The sequence below is a fragment of the Gossypium hirsutum genome, chromosome A05 (assembly GCF_007990345.1).
Source record: "Gossypium hirsutum isolate 1008001.06 chromosome A05, Gossypium_hirsutum_v2.1, whole genome shotgun sequence".
Lineage (NCBI taxonomy): Eukaryota > Viridiplantae > Streptophyta > Magnoliopsida > Malvales > Malvaceae > Gossypium > Gossypium hirsutum.
The window spans coordinates 24,115,300-24,126,931 of record NC_053428.1 but is presented as its reverse complement, the minus strand read 5'-3'; the positions used below and the strand labels follow the sequence as shown (position 1 = coordinate 24,126,931).

The window sequence follows — 11,632 nt, the reverse complement described above, 5'->3', positions numbered from 1 at the left end:
AGAATAAGCTTCCCTAATTCACGTCCTAGTAAATTAAATCACTTGCTATTCGCGTCACCGTTGATCGTTGAGAATGCGCTGGTTCATGTTTTGGAGGGTTGAGATTTGAGTAAGGGTATTACGTGGAGTTAAGGATGATGGGGAAAACGAGAGGCTTCAGTTTTCTTGGAGTAAACCTACTCCTTCCGCAGAAAAAAAAAAAAGAAAAAAGAAGATTAATTACTTAAAGAGGGTTCGCATAATACGAAATTAATTATTTTTTGTCAGTTATGTCTGGTTTTAAATAAAAATAAAAATATAAAGGTAGGAAAAAGAAGTTACGTGTATCAAGTTTCTAATCCTTTGCTGGGCTGATCTCCAATCCATCATGCAATGCAATGAACTTTGTAAGTTGCATGGAAGATTGATGAACCAAAAATTCTCAGCGGCAAGAATCCCAAATTCCTTAATTGCAATAAAAAAGTCCCACAACTTAATGGAGTAGCAGAGAAGGGATAGTCAAAGTTCCCTCTAATACTGAAAATGAGATCAGTACTCCCTTGTCCTGTCTGCTAAAACCAATAAGAACTCCATATATAGACTTGAAAATGGAAATTCTGTATGGGTCTTGAACCATTCTTGATGATAACAATAGCAATTGGGTACGAACATGTGAAAGTTGAAAGAAAAATAGATTGTGTGTGTACGAGAGGAAAAAATTCTATGTTTATATTTTAAAAAAAATTAAAAAGACAAATTTAATAAGAAAATGAAAGATGTGAGATAATTTTAATATGCATGAATTATAATAGAAACACTTGAAATTCTTATGTTATTCATTAGTTTCATGGAAGCAACTGTTTGTCCTAAACCTTTGTTGTTCCCTTTGCAAGTTTCCTCCCTTCCATCAAAAAAAAGAAGCCTGATCATAGAGCCCAAAGGAATATGAGGCTTGAAAGGCCCAGGTTCCATGAAGCGCCCAATATCCTAATCATGAAGGACCCTGCAATGGGATCTCAAAACAACCTAATTCCCATGAAAATTCCATGGGCCACAACTACTAAGGCTTAGTTTATCAATCTTTTTCAAAAGTGTTTTTAAGGAAAAAAAAATACTTTTCTTAAAATTTTTAGTTTTTTAATAAAGTGCTTTTAAGTAAAATTTTTAATTGGGAGAAGTATTTTTTTTTTAAAAAGTAACTTGTTTAAAAATGCTTTTGTCTCAAAAATATTTTTTTATTTCAAAAGTATTTTTAAAAAGTAATACTAAACACACCCTAAGTGTGCCGCTTTCTTGTGTTGTGTGCTAAATTTTGCGCCAACACAGGCGCGAAACTAGGGTGGCTCGTAGGATCAACCCTCTACAATGAAAACTTTTTATTTAGACCATTTAAAATTTTTAAAATTTTAATTTAGTAAAGATAAAATTACACTTTATCCCCTTAAAAATATAAAAATTTGATTTAATTCTTTAAAAATTATAAAGATATAGGCTATTAAAATGGTGAAATTACATTTTTGATATAATAAAAATTACAATTTAATTTTGATCCCCTAAAAAAAATTTTCTGGTTTCGCCCTTGGCACCAAGACTTTCCTTTACCTCCAATTTAAGCCTATTACAAGTAGTGATGATCTTTTTCCACCATAAATCGTTAAGTTTCGTGTCTTTTACCTTGTTTTGACTCTCGACTCTCTTCGTCTTCTTTAGGCCAAGGGCCTCCTTGGCCTCTTTGTATGGGACTCTGTTACTCCTTTATTATAGTGGAATGATATTTAAACTTTGACAAAAAAAAAATTAGGAAAGATCTTGATGCAACCCATCTTATAGGAGCAATAAAATTACAATTTCACATGCCTACCAAAGCTAGAATAAAGAGATTAATTCAATCGCCTTGCAATTGCATTACACAACAAAGTTGATATAAATATCATCAGTTTATAATATTAGTAATTTTTCTAACAATTTCATTATAAATTCTGATGATATTTGTTTTTTTTACAAAATGTCTAAAACTATGTATAGCCCCTCCCCAATCCATAAATAAAAAGATAATATGTATCAACGTACTCAAATTCATATGCTCCTGCATTGAAAATAATACTTATATTAATCGAACTAAGACTTATTCGACATAATATTAATAATTCTACATTTTTAATTTAGCAAAGTGCCTAGCTTGCTAAATATATGGTCAAAAGATGGGAATTTGGATTCAATTTGGTGGTGCAATAAAAAAAATATTTATATATTTTAAGGTAAAAATAATTATATTTATTTCATATGAAAATAAACAAATCAAAATTAAGTATTTGAAATCCATGCGTGTAATTTATACCAAATGAAACTGTTGCATTCAATTACATCATGTTGGCGCCGAAGGTCTTGACTTTCTCGCCATTTTCAAAAGCATCAACTTGTCCTGATTGCTTCATCATATATATAAAAGTTTCATTAATTACAACCTCACATCAATCTAAACCTTTAATTTGTTAATAATTAGAAGGGCAAAACCCTGTTTTTCTAATTTATAAATTTCTGAACATAAAAAATTAATCTAAATAACCCCACACCAACGAGTTAATGTATAATATTATACAATTCTAGCATCTATTGATTCCTTTAAGCTTACATATAATAAGTTTAATTTACGATTTGAGTCTTGAAATATATTTAATATTTTTATTTTGGTATTTTTTAATTTTTTTTTGTTATTTATTTTGATTCAATTTTTTAATGCTGTTAAAAGAAAAAGTGTCCAATAAAAATATGTTACGTGCCGTCTTTAATTACAAAAAATATATTTTTATCATATTTATATATCAATTTTAAAAATTATAAAAATAGAAATAAAATATATAAAAAAGTAGAAAATATATTTAATAATAAAGTATGAAAATTAAAAAAATCTATTAATTTCATAAAATAATTAAATGTTTTTAACCTAAAGAAAATCTAACAAAACTTGTGGGTGTTGTTCATCATGTTCTTCATGCTATTCATGTGAGAGAAAAGACGACATGGTAATCTAAACAAAAACAAACTCAAAATTATTTATAATCTCTTTTACTTAAAATTTTGTTTAATTGTATTTACTTTAATTAATTTAAAGTTCAAATCATCTTTCTTTTAATGTTTCAAACCAATAATTTTTTTTTTGAAAAGAAAAGATTAATTACATCAACTACGTAAAATAACCATTAACTTTATCTTCTTGAAGTAAATCTAAAATTTCCTTAGAAGCCTCATCAATGACTTGTAAGTTGGATTTCCAGCTCAAACTAATTTTAGCAAAATGACCTGCTGCCAAATTCAGATTTCTTAGAACGTGTTTGATCTTCCACTCCCCTTCAAATTTCATGATGCACTGAGTTCTTCAAAGCACAATAATCTCTGAGTCTATGACCAAGAAAATCTCCAGATTCCAAAATGTTTATGACCATCATCGACCGCCACTCATGGGTAGTCCTTTAAGTTCAAATTTCATTATTCTCTTGTTTCCGACATCTTCTTCTCATTTCCAACATTTATTCTTTCAAAAAAACACTAGATTTTTGTAGATCTACAAATAAATCTCGAAACTTTAACACTAAATCTAGGTATTTTTCACTGTTGAATTCTCTTCAAATTTCATTATATTCTTCTCTTCTTTATAAACTTCTCTTTGACAGTTTAGATTGACCAAATGATACCCAAAAAATCTATTCTTACTTTGGTGTATAGTGTTGATAGTTATGAATATACATATGTGATAACGGAGAGGAACATTAACCATGATTATTTGTATTAGAAAGAAAGATGAAGTGAGAAAGAAGATGAAGGAGGAGAGAGAGAGAGGGGGGGAAGAGAGAACATGAGAAAAAAATAGATTAAAAATATTCTTTTATTAATTAAATTAAAATTTAATAAATATATTTTTAAGTAAAAAATAATTTAAGTAGTATTTTTAATGAAAATATAAAGGTGAATACTTTAGGTACTAAATTAGAACAATTATGAATTAAGTATGGTATTAATTTTAGAAAAATGGTGATGGAGACTCAGAGTGTATAATGATTAGGCCCTTGTTTTGCACCGTTAAGATCTAAACCGGATTTTGACCTATTAGTTACAAATGTTTTATCTTGGGTTTGGACGTCACTTTGGAGTAAAAATGGAAGTGAGAGCAACAGCCAAGGAAAATAGAAGAATACATACAAAAAATGGTATTGGAAAACCTCAAACGAAACAAGCTCATCATGTTCTTACAACAACCGCATTAGCTCTAAACCAAATCAACTACTTTTTGGGATTATTACATCTTAATTCCAACAGTAGGTTCAAAAAGTAACATGTCCGGAGGATGAAAAAGAATGTGCAGATGAAAGAGAAAGAAAACGGCTGCTTATAATTTGTTTTATGTAACTTTTTTTTTACAAATCAGAGTCTGGAGGAGAAGTCCAGATGGAAGCTGAAAGCAAACGCCTGGATTTCCAATCTAAGACGACCCTGTTATTGGCTAACTCCTCCACTCTATATCCATCATTGAATAAGCCTAGAAGAAGTTTTGCTTGACAATGATTGGCAAAGCTGATGCTAACAGGGTTGAATCCCATGGTGTCTAACCATTCTGACCAACGGCCACTCTCCTCTTCGTTTCGGTTCCGGTAAATCTGGGTCAGGGATCCGGCTATTTGAGGCCCCAGAATTACTCTTTCCACTAAGGCTCGAGCCCTGCACTGCATAGGGAACCCGGCTTCCAGAGAGTCGAACACGGCCGAGTAATGGTGCAATGAGTCCATGAACCGTCCCATGAATCCTCCATCTCCAATGGGCCCGGCTTCTTCTTCCACCACGGTCACCAATCTTGGGTTCAGGGTCTTGGCGCCGGATAAAAACGAAGCGACAGAACTGGGTGGTCGATGGCTAAAGTGAGGCAAGTTCAACATACAATTGATAATCAAGGCCTCACCTCGAACTAACTTCAATGCTGGCGGTCTGAACGTTTCATCAGAGTCCAGCCTACACTGATGGAAAGAAAAGGGCTGCCCAATGGAGGATGCGAAAGCGGTTAACCGTCGTCCGGTCTCTTGAATGGTACCAATTGATCGCCAACCGTTGCTGCCTCTTGATAAAGCCGTGATCCTAAGATGTGGGGTTGGTGGTCCTTCTTTCCTAGACACCAATGCTTGCATCAAAGACGCCCATTGGATCCCCTCCATGATGTCGTAGTCCACTATGTGGATCCTCCTGTCATGTGTCACTGCTTCCAGGATGGCTTGATTGGCCGTGAAGTGACCAAATTTAACGTAAGGCGACATGTCCTGCAACAGCTGAAAAGCTGCAAGCATGTCCGCTTCACGATGCTTGTCACGGTGATGCTGAGGTCCGTTGGTTATCAAATGCTTTGAATGGCCACCTCCGGAGCCTTCGAGTAAACTCTGTAAGGCCTCGGTGAAATAGGCTGCCAACCTTTCCATGTTGGTTCCATCACTGGGGGACACCAACTCCTTGAGCCGAACCAATATCACCCGAGCTAGGCTCTTGTTAGCCCCCATGAGTGCCTCTGCGGCGGCCATCAGTAGGTGAACCATCCTCAACCCCTTGAAATCCTCACCATTGGTTTCTTCATACGCAACCATCGTATCGGTGGAGACAGAGACAGAGACAGAGACAGAATTACTCGTCTCATGATCATGTCCTAATCGAGTTAGCTCGAACCCTGCTCCGTCATCCATCATGGACTCGATAAGGTCTTGAAACTCATCACGCTCGCTCGATAACGAGCCCCAATCAACAACCGGGGATCCCCAGTGATTCCAGGTACAAGCTGGATCCTCACCTGCAGTAGTAGTGGTGGTTGTGCTGGTGCTGTAGCTACAGAAGTCGACCTCGAAGGCGTTGTCTATGGCCATCGCCATGGCTGCCTACTACTATTAAGGAAATTGGGTGTATCAAGAGACTCTGAAGGTAGAAATGAAATCGAGTATGAAAGTTAAATAATTTAAAGATTATCGACTAAGATGTACAATTGATCCCAAGGTTGGTTGGGTTTTATATACACCCAACACCAGGGTCTCCATCAATACTTTTTGAAACATTTTCTTTTTGCACTGGGAGACCCTCCAATTTTATGAATATTATCAAGCGGTCTCCCTTACAAATATTGGTATGTCTTTTCCCATGTCTTCCTCTTCCACTTCCACTTAGGTACAATAATCACCTACTTTGTAGTTACATCATGCATGACCCTACCTAGAATATTAAAGGTAGCTAGATTGTAAACATCAAAGATTGGGGGCGCCATTGTTTGCCTATTTTCTTTTTAATCTAGGTACTGGAGTTAAAATAGAAAAGCCTGTCTCTTACATATAATTGGAAAATGGCAATAGCAAACAAGGATATTAGTTGATATATCAGTAGTAATGGCAAGTTCCAATGGGGGGGGGGTTCATGATTTTAAAATCAATGCAAAATAAATTTAAAAGTACATATGAAAGTCAACAATGCCATCCATGGATGGCGAGCTGGTGATTATCATTTGTTTATTAAACCCACCAGCCACCATGCCTGCTTCACTTTTATGATCCTGCACCCTCATTTGCAACACTAAAAGTCAACATTTTGGACCTACAATTAACTACTCAACATTTTGTTTAAGCAAAAAAAAACCCGATAGTTATGGAATTTTTTCTTGGTTTTCATTGCAAATTTGCATGTGAAATCCACATGTTATGACTAAATTATACCAGTAGAAATGAATAAGGAAATGATGGAAAATATGCATAAAATCATGGGAGGAATATAGAGAAAAGTAAGAATATAGGCTCATGACAGCAAATCCTTCAACTTCAAATGAACGGCACAGAGACAGAGATGTGACCAATGATATTTGCGTAGAAATCATCAAATTGAAAGCTCAGTTCTAAAAATAATAATACAACAAAAAGGGGCTTTGGACAAGGTTCTAACCCTACATTATTATCATCATAACTTTTCATAGTTCACAAAACATTTATGGAATTTACGAATAAGCTCACCCAAATAAAGTGTAATTAGGACCACATTAGCATTTGACCAGTCTAATTAATTTCCTCATCACTAATCGTATCGAGGCCGGCTCCACTCCTAGTCACCTCCCCCACCAATCCACTATATAGCTTTGCTTAGTTGCTTTACACGTATTTCTTTTTAACCATATAATTTTATGACATCAAATATAAATATGTTATTTTAATCATCTTATTAAATGTATTTTAAATTGTTGAATGGGTTTTACAATTGGAAAAATGCTTCACTTTTTAGGGTAAAATTCAAAAAAAAAAATCTCAAAATCTATGGATGTGAATATTGGCTGATTGAGTCACATTAAAATAGGAATTGGACTTGTTAAACGTCAAGTAATTACTGGTTTTTAGTTAAAGGAAATGATACGATGTAAGGTGGAGGCCGGTTTAATTTGTAGGTTATTTGCAGCTCCGACGATAAGTGAAATTTGACCACTCTAATATAGACAATAAGTAAAATTCACATGCGCATCAACACTTTAACTGATTACACCTAAGTGAAATCGTCAAAACAAGATCAATCACTATAATCATACTCTCTTTTTTTTTTTGAAAAATAAACGAAATTACAAGTAAATTTTAAAAGTTTTATCTTGCTAAATAATCGCATCAACCAAATCAGGAGATACTACTTTTAGAAGTGTAATCCACATCTAATAAAAAAAAAGTGTAATCGAGGAATTTCTTTTAAGGAATTTATAAGTATATTATAGGTACAATTAGAGTATGAGTTTGTATATATATTAGCATGCTATCAACTAAAATTAAAATTAATTCAATACAAAGTATAATAAATTTATTCAAATTTATTTAGGTAAGAATAAATCTGAACATGAACCATATATTATATTTGTGTATGATGAGATTCAAATTTAAGTGTTCGTAATATTAGAGTCTTAGCCTTTATCAACATTGTTAGCGAAAATGTTCTTTTTTTTTTTTAACCTGTAAAAAAAATTTAATGAGAAAATTCAATTTGTTTAGTTTTAAATGTAATATATACTAAAGTAATGTTTTAGAGAAAAGAAAAATTAAGAGGCAGGCTTCAATGTTGGACCAGTGACACCATATTTATATAACACATGAACATTTAATGTGTGAAATTTTTATGAGTCTTTAATGTAAAAATGGAAAAAAAAATATAAATATATTCTATATGTCAAAATGTTTGAATATTATATATTCATATTATTTTTACTTTTTTAGTATAAAAGCAAAAAATATTATATTATTTTACTTTTTCAATTCTAATAGTTTTGAAAGATTAAAAATTTTGTAATAATTTTTAATAAATAAATAAAATATATTTTAATTGATAATACAATATTAAATTCGTGCACGAGATAATTATTTGGTTATAAACTTAATCAATAAATCAAATTAATCCTATGCAGTGTCGGTGAAATAAATAAATATAATATAAAAAAATTAGTCATTGATTTATTTTTTAAAAAAATAATTATTGATAAAGTAATGAAAATGTAAAAAAAATTGTTAATTAGAATTTGGTTGTATTCGCAATTTAAGATCGTAGTCTATTTTTTCTATTAGTTTTTATATTGCTCGTGGATTTTGTCTATATACATTAATTTGGTTAATTTTATTATAAATGCACTTTTTTATTTGGTTAATTTTAGTCACTATATTTTTTAAATTTTAAAATTTCAATATTAACCTAAATTATAGCAGTTACATTTGCTTGGTTAAATTTTGTTATTGCTCCTATACCATACGTAAAGTAGTCGATTTAGTCCATATCCTCCAATATGATCATTCTCAATCTCTATGCTTTTTAAATTTTAAAATTTCAATCTTAACACAAATAATATCAGTTAAATCCAGTAATAGACTTTTCTATGAGTAATATATGGAAATAACAAGCTAACATGGTATTACACATATGATAATATGCATGTTGCATATGATTTGAGAAATGACAGAACTTAATTAATTTAATAGTTACCAATTGATAAGGACTGAAATTTCAGAATTTGAAAAATATAAAGACTAAAAATGACAAAATTGAAGTACAGAGACTAAATTCACAACTTACTCATGGTATAAATACTAATAACAAAATTTAACCTAAGATCTTAGAACCTTGTGTATCCATGTTTAAACCCTTAAGAGAATAATTTTTATTTTATTTTTAAAATAAATTAAATTACTTATATAACCCTTCTAATGTATTACTTTTGTTTTAAAAGTTTGGTCATTTGTCAATTTCTTAACTGAGTTAGTATCCGGTTGACTTGTGACACCAACTCAATAAAGGGCTTAAATAATAGTTTAGAAATATACATATTTTTTTATAAATTATACTAGATTATGACACACCCATATTGTGGGTGATGAAAGAATTATGTAAAAAATATATATTTATTGAAAACTTATGTAAAAATGAAACCAAACATTAGTTGAAATTATAAAGTTGAATGTCTAAAAATCGTTCTGATTTAAGTTCAAATCCCACATATGTTTTTTTTTTTTTAAATTTATATAAAAAATATAAAAATTTAAACGCTCTGGTAATAATATAATTTATTTTGTAAAAAGAATTATTTTTTAATTATTTCTCTACTGAATTGATATCCATTGGATTTATGATACCAACCCAATTAAAGGTTTTTAAGTTTAGTATAGATATTTGCTAAATTTTTATTTTTTGTAATCGAAAATCCTATGATTTGCTTTTTAGTACAAACTTTTATTTATTTATTTTTTATAGGGATAAATCTCAAAACTACACGTGAACTTCGGTTTAATGTGCAATTTCATATAAGAACTTTGATTTTGTGCAATTTTATACATAAAAATTTGGTTCGATCCAATTCTCATAAACTAATAATTACATTACCAATATAATATTATTTTATGTTTATATATTGCATAAACAAATAATTTTAAAATTGATGCACTTATTTAAATGTGTATAATTGAATCAAAATTAAAATCCATGTATCAAATTACACATTAAATTAAAGTTCATGTATAATTTTGATATTTGTCTTAATTTTGATACAATGTTTACTTCTATCCAATTATCCATAATCCTCGTTCAACTCGTAAATCAGAGGAAAACGCATTTAAACATGCTCGAAATACGCCCTTTAATTGTTGCAAGAGCAACGATGTCCACTGAGCTAAAGCTCTATCAGTCTAAAATTTTAATTTTAGTGGTTAGAAATTATAATTTACATATAAAAGAGATTCCATTATATTACCTGAAGTCTAAAATTTATTAGGAAGTTTATGTTTGATACTTAAATGACACAAAGAATTCTTTGTATGATAAAAATAAATAAGTAATATTATTTTTACATGCTTTTATCACTTTATGTAACATTAGACAAATGCCAGTGACTTTTCACATTACAGTTGACTCCAAATTTGATACATATACTATTTTTGTGAATAGAATAGGGAATATAAATGATTTTCCCTTATATATGTGTATATATAAATTAAATCCCTCAACATATTCATCCAAGCACAACAATTAAATAGTTTTAAAGGAAAAAAAAACTCAGTTGATGAGACCCAATAGTGATGGTGACATTTAAAAATAATAAATTAATAAAGCTGCTATTTTTTAAAAAATAAAAATTGTTTTGAGATATTCAAATGATTTTTGAGCAAATTAGAATGATGTGTGGAGGTGATGATTTCATGCAGCATGATATTTGAAAATGATTCATTTTAACAGCTCAACCACCTCCACCCTATTTTAACATTTGGCAAAACAATTATTAGCTCAAAAATCATGGCAACTTATTTCGAATTTGGCCCTCCATCAAGCCGGCAATACAAGGATATGTTGCTTATGTCAAGCACTCAAGCCTATTCGGTCGGATAATCCATCGACAAGTTCCACAATATGAATGAATAACGATTTTTTTTTGAAATTATCCCTAAACTACTAGTACATCTTTTTCCAATGATAATCTAAAGTCATTACTGATCAAATCATGTTGTAAATAATAAGTGGATTACCGTGAAAATCTTAAAAAGAGTTTTTTCAAGTTAAAAATTTTAAGCTTGCATATATATATTGGTAGATTGTGAAATTTTAATTGCGGCTGAGGTCGTGGCGGCATGAGATGGGAGAAAGGCATTTAAAAGAAAAAGGAAGAGTAACGACTAGGCCGGTAGTTGCATATGTAAGGAAAGAAACAGACATGTCCGGAAAGGAAGGCACCTTTGAGCCGGTCCGACACACGCCACAATGAGTTCGTGATCAGTGGAGCAGTTCCTATTAGGACGGCCATTACATCCCCAAGGGACAAGTCAAATTCAATCTCAAACCGCCCCTTATGCCATCATATTGTTTATCAACTGTAAACAACAAGTGTATTCTACAAGTTTGTAAATTATCAGCCGTCAGAGAGCTAATAAACTCCTTTAACAGGTTTGTTTTCGGTGAAAGTTTTATTTCTTGACTTTGCTAAGAGCTTGAGTGCCTAAAGAGGCAAGAGTCGATACAGCGAGAAAACCTAACATTCTCACTCAAAAATATTTTATATGCTATAGAGCTTAAGATTGAATTCAACCAGTCGCAACGATGGTTTGCCTTCTCAAGCACCAAATGAGGTGCTCTCACGCTATGA

At 31.3% G+C, this 11,632-nt stretch overlaps 1 protein-coding gene across 1 annotated transcript; it reads right to left on the bottom strand.

The window, feature by feature from the left end:
* Positions 1-4,161: 4,161 nt before the first annotated feature.
* LOC107923778 (protein NODULATION SIGNALING PATHWAY 2) lies at positions 4,162-6,166 on the bottom strand. The gene has a single exon (XM_016853941.2). The coding sequence runs from the start codon at positions 5,877-5,879 to the stop codon at positions 4,392-4,394; it is 1,488 nt and encodes a 495-aa protein (XP_016709430.2). The 5' UTR covers positions 5,880-6,166; the 3' UTR covers positions 4,162-4,391.
* Between the last annotated feature and the right edge of the window lie 5,466 nt (positions 6,167-11,632).

Coding starts and splice junctions, on each gene's coding strand:
- LOC107923778 (XM_016853941.2), bottom strand. CDS start 5,879: ATGGCGATGGCCATAGACAACGCCTTCGAGGTCGACTTCTGTAGCTAC.